At 28.2% G+C, this 22089-nt stretch overlaps 1 protein-coding gene across 1 annotated transcript; it reads right to left on the bottom strand.

The window, feature by feature from the left end:
- Positions 1–8440: 8440 nt before the first annotated feature.
- LOC110814119 (uncharacterized) lies at positions 8441–10798 on the bottom strand. Its single transcript, XM_022041477.2, has 3 exons — positions 9560–10798; positions 9257–9446; positions 8441–9138 (listed from the first exon to the last, which is right to left on the bottom strand). The coding sequence occupies exons 1-3, from the start codon at positions 9983–9985 to the stop codon at positions 8639–8641; spliced, it is 1116 nt and encodes a 371-aa protein (XP_021897169.2). The 5' UTR covers positions 9986–10798; the 3' UTR covers positions 8441–8638.
- Positions 10799–22089: the final 11291 nt, after the last annotated feature.

Consider the following 22089-nt stretch of genomic DNA (forward strand, 5'->3'; position numbering starts at 1 on the left):
TTACGAAAGGTGGTAAGGAAAGCATTAAAAAGAGAACCCAAATTTACTAGGTCCAATCTGCCATTAGTGATTACAGAATGAGAAGGGTAGTAAGAGGCCCATTTAGCTAAGTTATGAGCAACTTCATTTTTGGGCATTCTTCTTGATGAAGAGGATAGCAGGCTTCATGCTCCACCCGATTAGCTTGTCATCTCACTACAAAGCTTCAATAGCAATCTTAGGAGTCATAACATATCATAGTTCTTTAAAGATTAGTATCGCGCAATTTTTCTCATAAATGAATTTTAAATAAATTTTTTTAAAATTACAATCTTCGTTTTAAATGACAACATCAACGAAGAATTTATTTTTAATGATAGTTGTATTATAGGTTTTATTGTATAATTTTATTTTCCTAAAACATTTATGATCTCTGTATCATATTGAAAAAATATCCATAATCTCTGTATCGTATTGAAAAGGATTGCTTCCATTTTGATTAATTTCTGTTCGAGATTTATTAAGTATATTTGCGGAACAATATTAAAATGTGCATCATGAATACATTTGTTTCTCTGAAAATAAACATAGTTAGTCATAATAAACACATATAGAAAGTTTTTTTCTCATTGATGAGCAACTTATGTTTCTCTTATTAGTATAAAAAGAAAACAGGTGATTCAGTTTTCAACAAATAATTATGTTAATTTATCAATAAGAATACCACAATTAGAGGTCATCCACATATTTCTAGTACGATGACACTTCAGGAAGATATGATTATAAAAATCTTTCTTATTTTCACAGAAAACATAAGATTTTTCAACTAATGAAAGGTTAAAGATTACACTCAAGAGACATTTTCTGATAATTTTTTACTAAATATTTTATGTCTTTCTTGCATCTTTGGGCTTTAGAGGTTCTTCCAGACTAAAAAACCAGCAACATTATTTTTAAACAGAATATATAAAATTGCAATGAATATGATAGGTAGATACCACATCAAATCTTTTAGGTTAAAAACCCAATCTAGCCTATCTTCCTCCAAAATGTTAAGGAAGACTTTAATTTTAGAAATCTATCAGCAATCTTAAGAGTAAATAGTTGACACATAAGGTTTAAATTTTATTATATTTTATCTTCGTTAAGTGGCTATTCACAGTAATATAACCTATAACACTTGAGGAATTAGGCTCGAAGCCTTTAAGGGGTGAAATCTATAAGTCCAACCACATATTAGTCCTCGCAACATTAGTAATTTACTTACAACATCCAACAAAGAATATATTTTTATTTTATGTAATCTGTTTTAGAACTGAGAAACATTTGATTTTAGAATTGCTTGCACTATGTCCATATCTCTAAGGTATTTGGCCTCGATAAGGTCAACCAATGGTTTATTGAACCTCCACTGAATTTAACAGGTCCGCTTCTTCAAGAAAGCAATATTGAATTCCTTAGCTCTTATGAGACCAAGCTCACTCGCAAATTTAGGTCTACAAATTTTATCTTAGCTTAAAAACATGTAGCCATGGCACAGATTATCCTTGATTCTCCACTAGAATCTCTTAGAGATCTATCAATAGCATTTAGGATTTTGGTGGGGAGCACAAATAAGAAAGTAAAGTAAGTATGGATAGAATTTAACATTGATTTGATCTATATGGCTCTCCAGGTAAAGAAAAAAAGATGGTTTATCTATCTAGTAAATTATTTTTTCATCTAACCTAATAAATTTTAAAAGTTGGCAATCTTTTTATTTTTTTATTAAAAAAAGAAAGCCCAAGGTGCATAGTCTAGCCAACTAAGCACTTGAGACTAAAGCTTTAACTCCATTTGATTTCAACTCCACTTACTTAGATTGGGGAGAATAAAAATAAAAATTATTTGGAATAAATGATTTTGTGAAATTCTTTTTGGAACTAATATTTGTTTTAAGAACTAAGTTGAATAATTATCCTAATCTTTTACTATTCATTTTCAATTTTGCCTATGGTATATTAATTTTTGCACTTATAAAAAGTTCAATTATTTTAGTTAAATACTTGACTTTTTATCTTTCTTCAATCAATCCTTTTATTTTATTTATATATTAGAATAAATACATTTTTAGTATGTCATTGCTATGTGGCAATTATATTATCAATTTACAACTATCATATAGATTAACTTGTTTCATTTAAAATTTTATACAATGTCAAAAGAGTCAACATGACCCATTTGAAGACCATCTCTTTTAACTCTATTTATTCTTTTACCTTTCCATCTTGACAACGTAAATACATTTCATTTAGTTTTCATGCAAATTTTTTATATATTTAATGTATACGATACCTATGTAATTAGTTTTTAATATAGATGTCATGACGATAATATATCAAATCTTCTATTTATTTTAATGGAATTGACAAATTGAAAGATTGTTTTGAAAACAAAATGAAAAAGTTAAAAACTTGATTGCAACAACTGAAAGGTTAAGGACCAAATTAAAAAAAAAAAGAATTAAAGGTGATGCACCATATTTACAATTAAGCAATTTCTTTAATAAGATGAAATACAAAATGATAAAGAAAATAATTTTTAGCAAAATTTAACGACGTAAATTCATCTTATTATAGTTAAAAAAAGATATAAATTTTAAATAGATTCCATAAATAAACTTTATTTATTCTAAACATAGCCAAAGTAGGAATTTACTTAATTTGGAGAAATATATTTTTTTATTACAAAGAAATGTTATACAGACATTGTTACATATGATTAGGGTTTTTTTAATAGAATATAATCCTAAATAAATTATGAAATCTTAATTAGTTATCCCAATTTGGAGTTAATTGAGATTTAAGAAGGATGCTAAGAGTATTTGGCTCTAGTGCTACCTATAGCCATTTGTGCGGAACATGCAAAGGATTATATACCCAATATGACAAAAGATGTAGCCTTTAATAAAAAGAAGGGTCAAACATAATTACTAAACAAAATTTTGCTTCACCTCATGATCTTTTACTTGCATTTACAACTGTTATATATTTTCATTAAATTGGTTCAGTGTAACAGCCTTGTTTAACGAGGTATCAAAAGTGATCTTATGAATGAACTCTACTATGTGGGGTGAGTTAGGGATATTGAGAAATAAAAAGTTGATTTCTACATTATTCTTTACCATAGGTTGGTCATTGTGGTTGGTCTTCAATACTAAGGATTCAACCACATGTAAGATCAATGACCTTATTCAAGTATGACTTATGTAGTAAATCAAAGCTTTACATGAGGACTTAAGAAGATTTATCATCAATCAACTTATTCTATCAGTTGATGAGGTTTATAGTGATATTGTTGATAGCTATCCCACTCACCCTTCATTTAGGTTCCATCAGGCCAGAACAAGTGGAGGTTCAACATTAATGCTTCGATTTAGGACAAATTAGGACTAGTTGGGATCAGTTATATCCTTAGTGATTCTAATGGTAGAGCTAAGTTCATGTTTTCTAAAACATGAGTATAAAAAATCTAATGAGGCTGAGCTCCTAGCCATCGAAGAAGCTATTGGGATTACGTTACCTTATAAAGTTATGGATGACTAGGCATTGTTGGTGGAGAGTAACTCTATGGATATTGTAAATTGGGTCAAAAGTGGTGGCACCATTTGGCAGTTCAATAGCAAAATTCTTAGAAAATACAATATAGTTATTCAAGTTTATTCACTTTAAACGCGTGAATAGAGAGAAAAACTCTATGACGAATGTACTTACTAGATTAGGTGTCAATGGAAAGGTTGACATTTTTGCCTAGATTTAATTATTATACTATTCGATCATGATTTTTTATTTTCTACTCGTTTTTCTATTTTATTGCCCCTTGTTTATATGGCCTCTTATATCCAAACCACATATAGGAACTTTTCTCGCTCTTGGGTTGTGTGGCAACGCAAATTAAATATGTTGCTTTTTGGGATTGGGTCCATTACATGCAAATAAGTTTCAGGTACTCCTACTCATTTTTGGTTAGCAACTTTATTTTTAGCATTTTGACTTAGTTTTCTTTATTTGTATTTTTGTCGCTTTGTTCTTAGTTGTAATGATGTTTTTAGCTTTGTTCTATTTTTTTTATTTTGTTTCTTTTTATAGTTAATTTATGTGTTTTTTTTTTTGTGTTTAGGTCTATATATTGTGGCTATTTTATCCTATTTCTTGAACAATTTCGTTGACTTGGATCGTGATACATTCACTTACCATTAATTTTCGTTACTAACCCGTGAATAGAACATACATTATTATGATGAATCGCTCTGATCATCTTATGTTCATTGTTTTTTCATTGTTGGGGTCAGTTTTCTTATGTTCCCACCTTCTACTGCATTTTTCTTACAAAATGTGGAGTTCATCCTTGCATGGTCATGGCTTAAGGCACCGTGGCTTTCTTATGCTACTACTACTAGTTGTAGCAAATATCTTTATATGGCTAAGGTTTAGGGCACCTTGGCTTTCCTATTTTGTTTCTACTTGCACAACAGTTTTTTAGGTTGGTCTATATTTGGCTTGGTGTATCGTTATAGTATTATCAAAAAAATTTCATTTTAGGTTTACACTGAAATCTTTCAGAACTTTATATTACCATCGTTGTTTCAATAAAATTTGCTTTTACTTGTAAAAAGATATATTCTTATTGTGATCATGATTTCTATTTATATGAAGATTCTTATATTCTAATACTGAGTTTGTTTTAACTTTTAATTATATATAATTAGAATGAGAATATAATACATATGAGATAGAAAAATGAAAGAAAATAAGATTTTAGTTCAATAAATTTCATACTTAATTTAATTCATGTATTTTTTAGATTCTTTTCTCAACAAGTGGGACCAACAAAATCATGATTATGGAATTAATCATAAAAATCAAATTAATGATACGTAGGTGATGACTACTTTTTTGCTATCAAATAATTACTCGTTAATAATTAAATGAGGGCTGAGCTAAAGTCAATGAAACAATCGTTTACTAACTTGAGGTTCTTTTTCTTATCAAATCAATTTCTTTATTTCGTAACATTCGAAGAAAAAAGATAGAACAACAATCAATATATTTAGTAAAAATAATTTTTTAAAAGAAATAATTGTTTTACGATTTTATTTAGCAATATCAGTGAGCCGACAAGAAAACTAAACCATGATCATGAAAAAAAATGAGAAAGGGTTGAAGCAACATCTTGTAATCAGAACAAACATATCAAAGACAAAGAACCCCTCACAAAGGCAATCTAAAAATTAAAAAAAATGTGTTTTCTTTTCAAGATAGTTATAAATAAATATGCTAACATAATACATAACTACTTCAATTAATGACTTGCTTTTGTTACTAAAATAAGGAGAAAGAACTACGAAAGCAGTAATATTATTAAACTTGGCTATCTCTTCGCTACTAAACATAACCAAACAACGAAAATTAAGATAGCAAGAGGGAGTTTTACGAATACTCGTTATTTTTGTTCAAATTTTTATCAAAACTACTTTTTTTTTTATTTAATTCTTGTTCATAAAATTAGAATTAAAAGAAAACTCAACGTAAGTATTAGGATTGATTTTGTAACATTAACTTAATTTCTAACCACTGCATACCATTGAGAATTTCGTTGTCATTAATGAAAAAGAGTAGTTGTATATTTTGTAGAAAGAAGTCACCCCCTTTCATTTCACGTGCGTGTAGATAAACAAATTGGCAATATGTGTGTGTGTGTATATATATACAAGTAAAAAATCTCATCGTTATATTTTTTATAAAAAAATGGGTTTGTTAGTGTGAAGTACATATGTATGTCAGACATATAAGAAGAATTTGGTGAAGTTGTTCACATGGGAGAAGTCACACGTTCTGTTTGGTTTTACATATTTGGCATGCACCTCTCGCAACTTCTCAACTAACATCCAATTGTCTTGGTCACTTTTTTCACATTCACAGCAACTCTAAGCATCAACCATTACACATGCTTATCATATATGTATATCTGTGTTTATATATATATATATATATATTTCAGGATTACCCATTAACTCTCTGTTAAACAGGACCCATTTCCAAGTTAATATTTAAACATTTATAAATATATATATATATATATATGTTTGTATCTCAAGATTTGAGAAAACCTAAAGAAACAGTTGCAGTTTTCTCCTTTTGTTGGTGGGGTAGATGGAGTCAACAACCAGAAATTGCATTTAATTCAATTTTCGAATCAAAATAAGGAGATTCTCTTCTGATTCCATGAATATATATATATATATATATATGTGTAATGTAATGATATCGTCATCCTCAACATATATGTCTCTCTCTCTCTCTCCCTATATACATACACGCGCATACTCATCATCCATCGCTTCTCTACTATAATCTACATCTATACATACACACATAAACATATATGAAATTGTGTTCGTCCATCAGTGGGTAACACGTGTGCCTTTCCAATCAGTATTAAGTGACATTGCTGCCTCAACATGATTCATTCATATATATATATTCAGATATATATTTATATTTGATGAAACCAAGCAGTTCGGTCAAGTTCCCTGCAATCTTTGACGCTATTTTTATATTACTAGTTTTTTAAAATCAAGTTACATCATAAGGGACAAATTATATGGATAGACTGACCTTTTCTTGTTCATAAAAAAAACAATACGAGAAGGTGTAATAATTAAAACTCCCTTGACTTTGATAAATCAATCTTATTTCTTAGCTATATACATCAGCAGGAGTTGCATTCTTCTTCATTTTGGAGGAGAGGGAAGTTACCAATTGAACTGCATGTATATACATATACTTAGTGGCCTTAACCAGTGTATGCAAATCTCAAGTTCGTTCATCTTAGGGAGAAAGAAAGAAAAGAAAAGAAAAGAAAATGATTGGCCCATAAGTACAGAAGGTTTGATGGGGGGTGCAAGAGTGATAATATATGGGAGGTGAGTCATATAATGGTGTTGAGAAAAAGTTAATCATCAGAAATTGATGAAGAGACTTATTTGTTAACCATGGTTTGTGTAATGTTGAATAAATCAATCAATTAGTTATTAGTGTCATAATATAATTTGATTTGAAAAAAAAGGCAAAAGTAATGAAATGATTGATGATAATGTCATACACCAAATTATTAAATCCCACTCTTTCAAGCAGATAATCAAAGGAATAAAATGATTAGCAACGCTTGGATTAATTAATTTTAGTTTAGTGGTTATTTAAATTTTTATAATCATATGAGAGATTTTAGTTAAGAGTAAGATTAAAATATATATATTACGTTGTAATCAGAGCATCCATGATAATTATTTATGTTAATAATGATATTTTGAATAAGAATTTTTTTAAGTTTTAAGAAATTAATAAATAAAAAAAGGGGGGGAAGTAAACTGTAAAGGGAGATGGAGAGGAGGACCACATGTCGCATAATGTAATGAGTCCATGTCAAAGTGAATAAAAAGGAGGCAATGTGGGACAGGTTAAATGATATGATTGGATAATGTAAAGCTAAAGGGAGTTTATTATTACGTGTGTGTATGTGTACATACACGTATTTTGAAATAAATGAGGGGATTAATTTGTGGGAAATAAAAATAATTTAGATTTCTTGGGGGCGAGGCAAAGGGAGAGGTGATAGATAAAGCAGTGAAGTTGTGGAGACAGGGCAGGGCTTCCATAAAAGGGTATTATTATTATTATAATTGTGAAAAACTTGGGTTGCCCAAAATTTGCTTTTTTTTTTTTTTTTGCTTTTGCAATTCCGCACTCTATTATTATTATTATCATTATTATTATAGGGTAGAGAGAGAGAGAGAGCCCACTAGATGTCTTATCACCTGAAAATTAAGAAAAGGAAACAGACCCCACAATCTCCTCTTTCCATTAGATAACATATTTGACATTTTGTACAATTAAAAGGGTATATACTAAAAAATTACTCTTATTATTTTTAAGGTGATAATGGAATATTATTTACCCACCCTTTGCCCCACAACAATGATTATAACAGATGTTTATAATTTTTTTTTTTTTTTTTTTTTTTAAAGAAGAAATATATATATATAGAGAGAAAAAGAGAGAGAGGGAGCATGGAAAGAATAGTCTTTGGGCTTACGGGTGGGTAGCCCTATACATGTAAAGCATAAACCAACCAACCAAAGGTTGCCTCCTCATTAAGGAAGAGAAGAAACATATTGTTAGGAGGAGGAGGAGCAGAATTCCATTTAACAATCTGACACGTGTCAAGGACTCGGAATTGTTGAAATAAAAGAGGTGGTGGTTTCAGTTTTCACCCACGACCAATGAATTAATTTAAAATTAAATTAAACACGTTATTCTAATATCGAGACTACACGAGCATCTCCCATTTTAAAGAGCATCAAAAGAGGGGATAAATATAAAACTCTCCTCCTCTGTTCCCTTCTCCCCATACAACATATTAATTACTTTATCTAATAATTTTATTACATTGATCATAGATTTGCTTCCCCTTACACCATATTAATCCCTTGCAAACAAAAAACAAATATAATTACTACCCGATTATATATATATATATATATATTTCCATATTTTTCTATAAGCATGATTTCATTTCATTATCAAAATATTTTTTTAAAACAAAAATGTCCAAAATTTTCTTAGGGTTTCTCTTTGAAGAGAGATGCCAGTCCGGTTACCATCTTCACTCCTCTCTCTGCACGCTTCTGTTTCACCGCCGGGGGCTGCCACGGGCCCACCCCCACCCCAACATCGCACTCATATGGCTCTGTTTCTTCACCGAATAGCAGCTCCAGCTCTCCGCAGTCCCCAGTTTCCTCTCCATTATCACCCTTCTTCTCTGGGCAGGGAGTATGGGCTCTGGTGAAAGGAGAGAGCCATTTGGCACGCATGTAGTCGGCTTTTCTCCAGGGTGGGAAGTGCATGCCTTTCTTCTTCAAGCTCAGCTTCGCTGCCTCCGACACAATCGATATGATTTGACCCAGCCGCTCCGTCTTCCCGACGAAGATGTATGGAAGAGATTGCAGAGTCGCCTTGTAGGCCGCAGTTGATCGCGCTATCTCGAACTCTGATCGGAAGTCAATGTCGATCAGCAACCTTTCCTCTCCCTCCACTATCACGTCTATGTACTCGTATTCACCTGTGATTCACAATCCAATTCAGAATTTATCTAATTCGATTATTCTCTAAACATTTTCATTTAAATTTCGGAGAGGCCGAGAAAGACTGCAGGGAGAGGAAGAGCGAAGGTGGAGTACCGGCGGGGAGAGTGAAAGATTTCTCCCATTGGGATTTGCAAATTGAGGAATTGTAGCCCATATTTGACAAACCATCGGTAACGACCTTCCTCATTTCGTCTTTTCGCTTGATGCTTTTGTTCTTATCGACGATCATGGCTGTGTCGGCTAACAAGTTCCTTTCCGCCACGCTCGGGCATTGAATCAAACTCTGTTAAATTATAACAACAGTAGGTCAAATTATCAATCTTCCCTGTTTGGTTGCTGAGAAACTTTTAGGCAATTTTTTTCAAACAGAACCCCGTTTTGGGGAAAAAAATTTACCTTTAGGAAATCGAAGCTGTCGCCAGTTGATCCACCGTTGATCGAGTCAGAGAAGCCACCGAACATGTCAAACTCATCGTCAGAACTATCAATGTTTGGGTTGAAGCAATTGCAGCGACTGCGGCCACATTTCACGGCGGATAGCCTCTCGCTGTTGTCCTCGATAAAGTTCTGCACCATGTTCGCCAAGCAAACAGAACTCGGCTCGAACTCCGTCCCAGTGACTCCTCCATCTTTGACATTCGGAGCTTCATCTACTGTAGCAGGCTTCTCCGTAGAGGAGCTCTTCAAAACGCTTGGGAGTTGGAGATCAAAGAATCGTCTGAACCGCGATTTGAGGACCGGCTTGGTCGAGTCGGCACGAAGCGGTTCTCGTAATGCCTGAGCTTCGGCATTGATTGGTTGGATCTTCATAGGAAAAGGCATCGCTATGAAGTTGAAAGAGAAGAGGAGCAATTTCTTTTCAGCTCTGATCAGGTTTCAAGTTCAAAGATTGGCAATCCCTCTCTGCTCTTTGAATGTCGTTGTTTCCTGAGCAAGTTCCCTAATTATAATACTCGACTAACGCGCCATGTCAGTTCTGCTCCATTTCTCTGAACTCAACGCTGGGACTGGTCTTAAAAAGTCACAGGACTATCGCAAGAGTGACTAATCATCAATGACCATTGTTGCAGCAGTACATCCAAAAATCCATGAACTCCCAAGAACAAAACATTTATATACAGATGAACCAGGAATTAAAACACCTTTAATCCCAAAGAAATCAGAAATCCATGCACATTCACGATCTACACCCTCTACTAACCCAAACACAGGCAAACAACCCTCTCTTAGAACACAAATCACCGGTCAGAATGATCACCAAAACCAATCGCGCAGATCAAAACGAAAATCTACAGATACAGATCAAAAAAAAAAAGCTACCTTCTTCTCCAATTAAGGGATCAGCTCCTGATAATTCACTGAGAAAGCAAAGAATTATATCCGAGGCTCTGGAAAATGAAAACAAAAAGGGGTTGCTTTTAGCTTAGGGTTGTTCATGGAATACGTGACGGCGATAATCGGAGAACGAAAAATCGCGTACGGATCGAGAGGTAATCGCTTCGAGAATATTCATCTCGCCGGCGATACAGTCGGTGGCGGTGATGGTGGTGGAGTGTGAGTAGAGCAGCAGTGAAGACAATGGGGGGTGTCCGGGTGGGTTGTTTGTGGTGTGGACTTGAGGGAGGGAGGGCTGTCTGGGTTACGGAGTTATATAGGAAGGTGAAACGAAGGAAGGCCCGGGAAGGAGGGTCCACATTGTTGCTGACTAGGCTGCGTCCATGACACGTCGGACTCAAGCTGGCAGTTTTGCCGACGTGGAAGTTAATTGACGTGGTATTTAGTTGAACGAAAATTTCAGTGAATAGTCCTGGCTGGTAACGTGGAATATGCGTGCGGATAAAACTGGACGTGGGTAATGGGTTTAGATACAGTGTTCGTGCTTGAAGATTGTTGATAAGTGTGCGGCTAAGATATTGCGACACGTGGCTTTCTGTGGGAGACATTCAGTTATCTGATTCAATTTTAACCGTAGGATCATTATCTGGACGTTTTTTAGTGAGGGGTTCATAGTACACGTGAAATGTAAGACCACCAGGTGAATGGTCACATAAACGTATCTTCAGGTAAATGTCATAATTTTTTTTTTTTTTTTTTTTTTTGAGGAACTAAATTTCAGGGATATTATATCTAAATCTAAATTTGGATAATATACTTAACCGTTCGTTTTAAATAATTTCATAATATAAAATATTAATGCAAACACATGAAGTCTTATGTGAAATTCAATAGAGCATGTATTATAAAGTATGATGATTTAAAATATTTGAATCTAAAGAAAAGTAATGAAAATGTGAATCACACAATATAATAATATATTAAGTTACACATTTGTTTATCTAACTAACAAACATTTCTTCTATATTCGTTCTTAATAGAAACATATCTTTCAAGTTTTAACATCTCCTAGGGATTTTTCTTGGTCAATAAAATCATATCAAATATAAACTATCATTTTATTTTATTACTCAATATAGGAATTGGGTTTCGTCACGAACCCTCCACTTATAATTAAATTTATTATTTTTATTTTTATTAAGCGTTATCTTAAATTGACTGATCAAATTTTGTTGAGTGCAGTATAAAAGATTTCATCTTAAATTAATTCATTATATAACTCAAGATTTCTTTTATTAATCAACAGTCAAATATTTATTTTTTTTCTTTGTTAAATTAATTTTAATATATCTGATAGCATAATCTAACCAATTACTTTTTTAATAAATTTTTTGATAATTCGAGTTTAGATATTATTCTTATTTCTTTCAAAAAATAAATATTAATAAATCATTGTATCATTTACATGCATCACCGTTGTTAATAAAATTAATAAATATGTTACTACGAAAATTAAGTCACGCTAAAATGTTTTTAATTATCACGATATTTGATGTTTGGAAGTCCAAATTTTGTTAATCATAGTATTAAGATGATAAAAATTAAATTATTCTACTCTTCCTCTTGAATTTAAATTAGATTTAAGGTACTCAGGAGTGAAGAAAGAGAAAGCATATATATGTGTATATTATAGCATAATATATGTTATTATGGAATAAAAATTCTATAAAACTATGAAAAATAAATACTACTTGAAAATATATTATGTGCACAAAATAATCAAAGAAAGGATCCGTACTTGCATCATGACACTGACTTTCTTTTAAATATTTTTCAATCTTCTTTTTTAACACCATAATAAATGTATATGATTACATACCAAACTAACATCATTGGTTAGTGGATAATATAATCATTAAATTTTATATGATTAACTAGTTAAATTTTGTACGTTTTATTTAAAAATTATAAATTAAAATTTCATTAAAAATATAAAATTATGTCATTTTAAAAATATATTATGAATTCACTAATACGATCTAATATTACAGTAAATAATTTTAAATATTATTATGTTTCTGAATAGAAAAAATATTTTATGACGATTAAAATTTTTTAATTAAAATAATTATAACGTATGAAAATTAAAATAAACACAATATACTATTATATAAATGTATTATATATTCACTAATATAATTATTAAAATAGTTTCAATAATTATTATGTTTATGAATGAAAAAAAATATATTTTAATTATATTCTTTTAATTAAAATAAATACAATAGATTAAGATGGAGATTTTTTTTGAATAATTCAAATAATTTACTTTCTTATATAGTGTTTAAAATATTCAAATTTTTAGGGAATTTTTAAGTTTATTCTCTTTGCTTTTTCAATTACTTTCAGTAACATTCCTATTAACATACATAGAATAAAAAGAAGAGAGAAAAAAAAAAAAAAAGTGAAAAAATGAAAAAGAAAGAAAAGATGTATTGATACTTTTGGTATATATAATTAACTAAAGAATTATTACTATTTCCTTTTTTAAATGAAATCTTCTCATTTGTAAATTTATTATGTTAAGAGTAGGAACACCACTTATATTTTCTCTTTCCCAATAAATCTAACAGATTTTTGTTTTCTAATTTTTGACATATAGATTCACCATAAATCAATTATATCTACAGTGTATATAAACTTATTTCTCCTCTTGAAGCATCTAATAATTAACCCTTTTGAAATTGATAAATAAAATTTGGTATGATATCATTTTTAATCAATAACCTACTACAATAGTTAGTTATTGTTATATCATACCCAAAATAATAATTATTATTATTATTATTATCACTTATTATTAAAGTCAGTAGAATTTCTTAAATTTAAAAAAATATTTATTTTCTCGTAACGTAATATCTAACTTAAATTAAATCTTAAGCTAAAAAATTTTTACAATGTTTGTGGTATGTATTAATTATTTAATATTTTATAGTAATTTAATAACTTACATAGTAATCATTTAAATATTGTTGACAATTTATATAATACTAAATAATATAAAATTATTGAAACTAGTATAAAATTTATGCATATTTTAAAGTAACAATACTCTTGTATTAATAAATATGTGGTACTACTAGTATCAATCAATATTATTGATTTCAACCAATTAATTCAGATTAAATGAATCGAGACAAGTACGTAATTAGAGTAATCTAACACTTATGTAGCAATGCAAACATTACTTAATTTTAGCACAAAAATATGCTTATTTATTTTCGCCCAAAAAATGGAAGAATATATTAACGAACATTGAACCACATGAATCCTAAATTTAATTGGAAAAATAATTGAATTAATTTCTGAAATTTATAGTTTACATTATTAAATGAAATTTCTATTTACTAAATCGAATTTTGAATAGACCCTTGAATTACATTAATAATTATTACTTGGGAGTAATTTGATTACATAAGCTCTCAAAGTGTACCACTTTATTCGTACTGTAATTATGTTCCCTGAATATTTTAATTTCCCAAAATGAAATTCCCTTTTTTCAAAGGAGAAAATATATATATATCCATTCAAACAGTACAAAAAATTGGACCGTTGGATTCACCAAATTTGAAACTTTGATATTTCACACATAAGTCAAGAAAATAAAGGTAAAGACTGACTGATTCTTCATTGGTACGCATGTCTGGTCATTATCTTCATTGTTTGTGTATTAGAACACGAGAGATATAATTTTGCCTAATTACTAATTACCCACCTTTTAATTTAATCTCTTAATTTAAACCAACACTATTAATTAAACATAAATGGGAATTTCTTTTATTAAAATTCGTCAATTATTTATTTATTTTACTAGTTGTTATTCCAAAAAAGCAAAATGTATACTTTTCCTCCAAACAGGGTTTTCTTTTTTACCTTTTTCCTTTCTTCATTTATTTTAAATTTATTACTCATTAAAAATATATATTGATTATCATTATAGGACATTCCAGCAAGCAACCGGCGCTCCCTCCAACTTGTGTGTTATATATATATATATATATATATATATGTGTGTGTGTGTGTGTAATATTAGAGTACATAAAGATTCTTAATCGTGGGTTATAATTACAAATTATCTCAAAAAAAAAAAAAAACAATAATATAATTCTTTACAAGTTAAAATTCTATATATTTTTTTTTTGTGAATTCAAGTCATGAGATATGTATTTGTTGTCTTATATAAAAATAAAAGTAATATGTCTTTAATGATAATTAATAAATAAGTAAATAATTTTTTAAAAAAAATTATTAACAATAATAATAATAAAAAATGATAATTAAAAAACTTTTGAAATATTTTTTTTTTTGAATATGGTTAATTTAGAATGAAGAAAAGCCAAAACTCAACAATTTTGTGAACCACAATCCTGTCAAATACACTGGTGATTTGTCACCAATCCATTGGTAACTTATTATATACACATATATATATATATATATGTATATTAATAATTTTTATTTTCTCTCTTTATGTTATAACTTTAGTGTGGCAACACCACTAATATCACTTTAGTGAAACTTCCTTTGATGATGTCTATTGAAATTATTGATTCTCCTTAAAATTATGTAACTCATCATTGTCTTCCCCTTTTTTTTTTTTTTTTTTTTTTTTTTTTTTTCTCTTTCCCCTTTACCTTTCTTCTTTTGGGGGAACATGCTTTTTGGACATAAATGAAATTAATTTCAATATAAGACTTTGGATTACTTTTTGTAAGTCGAGCTAAAAATAAATAAATAAAGTTTATAGTTTTATTTGGTGAAAAACTTTGGATTTTGCATTAACCCACCACCCTCTATTAATCATATATCCTAACAATTTGTATTGAGCATTGAGTTATTTTGAAACCCTAATATCCCACAAATTAATAACTTTTTTTGTGTTTTGTCATTTGTTTAATAAATTACATACTATAAATGTTAAAAACCTCATATCTTTTTTTTATTTTTATAAATATAAATTTTTTTTGTCTTATAATATAATAAAAAATTTTAAAATAAGACAATACAGTTAGATTAAGAAAATTCACCATAAAAAAAAGAATAAGCATATTAGAGAGCCAAATGGTGCACCACTAACACTACCATTTTCTTTTCTTTTAAGCTTTTTATATCAATTGATATTTTTTATTATTATTTTTCTTACATAAAATGACCTTCTGCTCTACTCGGAAGGCTTCATAAGTAACAATAATTATTCAATATCTCTTTTAAATAGTTTTATGTATTAGTATGTTAAAAATATGTATAAAATTCTATTCGATAGGCTTCAATGAAATGTTGTCAGATCGAAAAATAAAGAATTTGATTTTTTTTTTTGACTTAAAATAACTAAAACATTAATTATGAGAAAAATTTTATCTTAATTAGTTCAATCATTTTGAATAGGTAAAATAGCTTTTATGTAATATATACTTTTTTCTCATTTCCAAACATAAACGCAATGTAATACACATTATTTAGAAATTACGTTTGTCTTACTCAGTTAGTTAGTACAATATTTATTTATATCTATTTTTTTTTTTTTTACCGAATGTGTAATATAAAAGTTAAAAAGAGATTAAGTGTGATTTTTTAATCATCCCTTGCATAAATTCCTCCTTTTTTATTTTCTAATTTAAATTTTTTAGAATAAAATTAACATATATAATAATAAATTGAGGTTAAATTCGTATGTTGACAAACAAAAAAATTAAGTAAATGAAAAAAGAAAAAATTATTTGAAAATAAAATAATAAATTTATTTATTAAAATATTATTATGTTATTTCCCCTGAAATTAGAGGACTGAATTTTATTTGGGTGAGCAGTAGACCTAAACAGAGGACCAACTACCCTAAATCAAATGGCAACTGCCACCTGCAATCTCTTGAACCAGATAATAATAATAATGCCTTACCAAACTTTAAGCCTATGATATGCCCACTCCTTCAAATTCCCATACCCTAAATCAAAGGCGTAACTGTTTCTTTATTTTTCGTTATACAATTAAAGTCTCTTTATGTTCGTAATTAAATGTTCTAATTAGTTTCAAAGATAATGTTTTTAATTTCGGGTTGGTACTTTAGATTGTAATTATGACAAAATAGTGTTAAATTCTAAAAAAATTAATCTTTCTTTTAAAAAAAATACCAAATGTTTCCCGTAATTAAGATTAAATCAATCGGTCATGTAAGAATCATTTGTTGTACATCGGTTGACTTACTCCATAAAAATCAAATTATATTTATAAGATACACCATCAATGACTGTTTGTTTGTATCCATTTAAACAAGAATGCACTCTCCAAATAATTTTATTTACAAGAGATAGATGATGACGACCTCCGGCCCTGTTTGGGAGTATTATGGTTGGATTTTTGTTTTGGGTTTTCTTTTCTTTTTCTTTTTTTATTTTTATTTATTTATTTAGGGAGTAGCCAAACAGAGCACTATTTGTTATGAACCAAAAAATAGTTTTCTCTTGTGGTCATGAGGTTTAAGGTCACAGTGTAAAAATAATGTATGATGATGTGGATTTCAAGTTGGAAAAAGTCTTGAAATGTTGAGGGCCCCACATATAGACCCTAGAGGAGGAGGAGGGACCATCTTTTTTTTTTTTTTTAAATTTCATATGTAAAATTATATCTTTATAGTATATGTTGATGCAAAGAAATAATCAAATCCATCAAATACATTTGACCCCTATTAAAATAATAATTAAAGATCATGTGAGCTAAGAAAAGAGATAAATTTAATAATAATAATAATAGAGATATATAAAGTTAATTTAATAGTTTATCCTCATACAATATATGTTGACCATCTAAATAAATTCCGTTTAACAATTTCATTCAAACCACATTCAACAAATTATTTATCCATTCATATTAATTTTAATAGTGGTAACATAGCTATATATATATATATATATATGTACACACATTCTTTTTCTTGTTTTTTATTATTATAAAAATAAACTATATAAGAGATAAGACTGTAATGTATGATTAATACGCGTTTGGAAAGAATTCTTATTTATTAAAATTTATATATAATAAAATTAGCTTACAATCAAATAAGAAGAATTCTAATATACATTCCTTATTATTTAGGATTAATATCTTATTAAGTTAACATTCACTCCTCCTTTAAATTCAAGATGGAATAAATATTAATTTATATATAATAAAAATAACTTACAGAGAAAATAGTATATACAAGAAGAATTCTAATCTAATAAAAATTAACACTCATTCCTTTAAACTCAAAGTGGATGTAGTGATGTTAACTTGAGTTTAGAAATTAAGTTTTGAAAAAAATAAAAAAAAAAATGACTTTTTTTTTTTAAAATATAAGTAATCTAATTAGAATACAAAAACCAAGTGGATAGTATCTTGAGCAACATGACTATGAATAAGAGTGACAATTAACTCTAATGTATTTGGTATGCTCATAAAAGATATTATTATGTAACACTTTAATTATCATAATATAAATGAGTAGCTAAAGAATTAATTATATACGTGTGTTATAATAACCAATGAAGCAAATTGATTCAAAAGTAATGTTGCGAATAGCATGATACGGGTTTTATGGAGTGTATTTATAATGATTTACTTTTTAATATATGAAAAAAAAAATACAAGACCAAGTAGTAAAGCAATAAGTAGTAAGATCACTTGCTCAATTAGCACCATGTAACCAGATAACACTTGTGAAAAGTTAATCACAAAATAGAGTCTATGAAAGAGAATGATTTGGCACAATAAAAATCCTAAAGAATTGTCAAAAAGTGGCAAATCATGTCTTTAGTGCTTATTTCATTTCATATGAAGTATTTTATAATTTGCAAACCTAACAAGGAAGATAGGAATAACTGAGAAGATAATGCATAAAAATTGATTCTTATAATCACCATTTAGAAGATAATGTTTCACATCAATATTGAAATGTGTCATTTTTTGATAAAAAAAAATAACTAAGAAACTACGAAAACAGTCAATCATAACACAAAAACAAATATTTTTTTTTCTTTATCAGTGTTATGTTCTTAAGAATATTTTCCAACTATAAAGTGTCATTTGCTATGCTTAACTAATCCATCAAAGTATGGGTTTAGGCTTTTCATCTTATAAACATATTTGCAACCAAGTAGATACATGCAAAAAAGGGAGAATAACTAAATCTAAGTATGAATTTTTCCTAACATTTAAAGTTCTTTAAAGCTTGTTACTAAAAAGGTCTACTTGCCTCATGATAATAATGAGACTTATGAAAAGTTATAATAGTACAAAATACAATGATAATCACTGAGCAGATGGATTATCCTTTTACCTCGACAAAACAATATTGGACAACAATAGTGGCATCAAGGATAATATCAAAAATTAGAATAGTTTTAACATGAGTAGATGTAAGTGTAGAAAAATTATGATTGAACTTACTAGAACTATAAATAGAAATATCAGAATTGAGAGATAATCAACAGACTGATTAATAGAGAATAAAAAATAATAATAAAAGAGTGAAACAATTTTTGAAATGATAAAACCATGGTATTCTCTCAAATGTTGACATGTTTAGAGATGAACAATCTGTTAGATTTTCTAAAATGATAAAAAAATATGGTATTATCCTAAACACTAATATATTTAGAGATGAACAATCTATTAGATATAGGATCACAATATCGATACTTTTACGCTTTGTCCAAAACTAAAGAGAAAACATAGACATCCATGAGATTCTAAATAAGTGTATTCATGTGGTTGCAATAGGATAAAGAAAACATTAACTATAGAATAATTAGTTTAAAGAGTTTAATAATTAAAAAAAAAACTAAGTTTATATCATTATTACAAAATTAATACAAGTGTTATTAACTCGAACATCTATTTTAAGAAACTAATCCAATAAAAATGTGAGCAATCATTAATAAATAAAACAAAATATTTATAACCATTCATAGATAAAATAGAAAAAAAGCCTCAAAGATCATAATGAACAAGTTAAGAGGAATATTATGTAAGAATCATTCTAAAGGATAAAATTGATTGTTTAATAAACTGACAACTTAAAATTAAATGACTCTGATCTTGTAAGTTCTTGCAACCATTAAAAGACCAAAGAAGAAAGTTTACTAATTGAAGCATGGCTTTAATGAAGATGTTGTTAACATAAAGTAAGTACAGTGGGTATGGTAAGTATATAATGTTTAGGAAGATAAAAAAATGTAAGCTCAAATAGTCTTATCATCTTTTAGTTGATTCCAAGATTTTATGTTATATATGGATCACGTACCTGATAACAAAAAGGAAAAGACAAAACAGTGAGTTCTAATTCACATAGTTTTCCAACATATGTAACTTTTAAAGTCGAATTAGTTACTAAATACATATAGGGATCGTATTTAGGTATGAAATAAACAAATAGTCAGCATGAATGATGGTTATTTTACTATTTATAGTTTAAATTGATGAAAGATAGAAAACAATAATTTTAATAGAGATGAAAGAGAAGTTTAAGGTCATAATTGCTATAAGAAGTGAAATCTAAGAAAAAGAAGAGTTAGAGATATAAATAAAGTGATAAGTACTACTATAAGAGGTAGTCTATTCAACTAGCATTCTAATATCACTAATTGTAATAACAGGGGGTTAATGTAACATGTTAAGTGGTAAAAATAAGACAAATTGTTGATTATAATGCTAAAATGACAACAAAGGTTATGGTGTTTGAGAATGGAATGCCGATTTAGACAATAAAAAATTGTTAAAAATTCCACCTAACACATGCATATGTATCTTCTATTGATTAGACTCATATTAGTGAAATGTGATTACTCAAGGTACAAGGAGGCACTATTTGGTATTCACATGTGTACAGGTGTTATTGAAGTTGTGTTTAGAGAAAACGTCAAGGCTATGCTCATTGAAGAGAGAAGTTTTTACATGAGACTGATGATAAAGTGAGGTTTTAATATAACTTGATAAGGAAACTAAAGATAGAATCACTTCTGGATGCTTCAAATTTTCAACAACAAGTTGACGGGTAATTAGATTATAAGCATAGTGAACAAAAAAAAAGGCACATAAGAAACTGATCTTATGAGAGAAAAAATAGCCAATGTGGCTTTTATACAATTTAACACAATGGAAATTGTATTTTTGAATTGGATCATGGGTTCAGAAAGAATTCATGTTTATAATTAGCATGATAACACATGTTTCTTAAATATATACATAAGATAGTTTTATATATGAGCTAATATTTACTTGTGTAAATAGGAATACGAACCCAACAATGTACTTTAGAAATACTTGTTTCATTGTATTGATAAATACAATAGTAGAATTGTATAATGAGTTTTTTTAAAATATAAATTTATATATTTTATTATGTATGTAATTTTTGCACCAAAAAAGATTTTAAGAGAAAAAATATGATGGTTTGTGTATATATATATATATATTTAAGAGGAAATTGATATTTTGTATTTTTTTTTCTTCCAAATACTTTTTTTCCATTTACCCTTAAGTTCTGTAGAAAGATCTATGATTACTTTTTTAATTTTTTTAACTAACTGTAAAGTATAATTATGATTTGAAATAATTTGAGTGCAAATTAATCTTAGAATAACTGAAGAAATGTTGTTCGACATTTATATATACACTATTTATATACATAAAAAAGAGGGCCCACTGAATTATGAGATTAAGGAAAAGGGAAAAAATGTGGTCGCCGGTCCATTAATTGGAAAGAGATTGTTTGCTTTTCTTTTTTTTTTAATTTCCCATAAAGTCCCCAATTTATTGAGTTTCTTTTCAAAATAAATTAGATATATCATTGTTTTAAACTGTTTGTGAAATTATTGTACTTTTTTTTTAAAAAAAAAAATTATTTTTTAGTGTAATATAGTATATATTTTTAGGGTTAAAACTAATATAGTATATATTTTTTTTACAAACATTAAGAAATGAACGTTATTTTTTTTCATAATTTATGGAATTCTAATATTTTATAGAGACTAAAATATGTTAAATACATGATTATTTTCTATGAAAACAATGTGTTTTAGAATTATATAAGAAGAAGTATGCAATTATTAAAATAGCAAATTATTTTATTATCAAATTGAAAAATTTCTAACCACGAATAAATTAATATACAAGTTATTTTCCTTTTTCAAGAAAGATGTCTATGTTGTTTGTAAGTATATGTTTTATTTTTTTCAGTATTTGAAATAGAATAATATTATATTATTGATCTATCTCATTATATATGAATTTAAGTGGTCATGTGATTTAACTTTTCTTACGTGTAGTTTGACTTTTCTTAAGTTTATACGCGGTTAAAGTTTATAAACTCATAAAACTAATAAATCATAACAAAAAAAAAAAAAACAAGTGAAAATGATGTTAGTTATTATTTTTATCTAGCTTATAAGCTTAATATAAATAATAAGTGTTTAGTAAAATTGTGATCTACAACTTGAAAATTTGATAAAATGAATAAAAGGGATACATGAAAAGAATTTTATAATTTTTAGTAAAGA

Source organism: Carica papaya, chromosome 3 (assembly GCF_054855325.1).
Source record: "Carica papaya isolate Zhongbai chromosome 3, ASM5485532v1, whole genome shotgun sequence".
Taxonomy (NCBI): Eukaryota; Viridiplantae; Streptophyta; class Magnoliopsida; order Brassicales; family Caricaceae; genus Carica; species Carica papaya.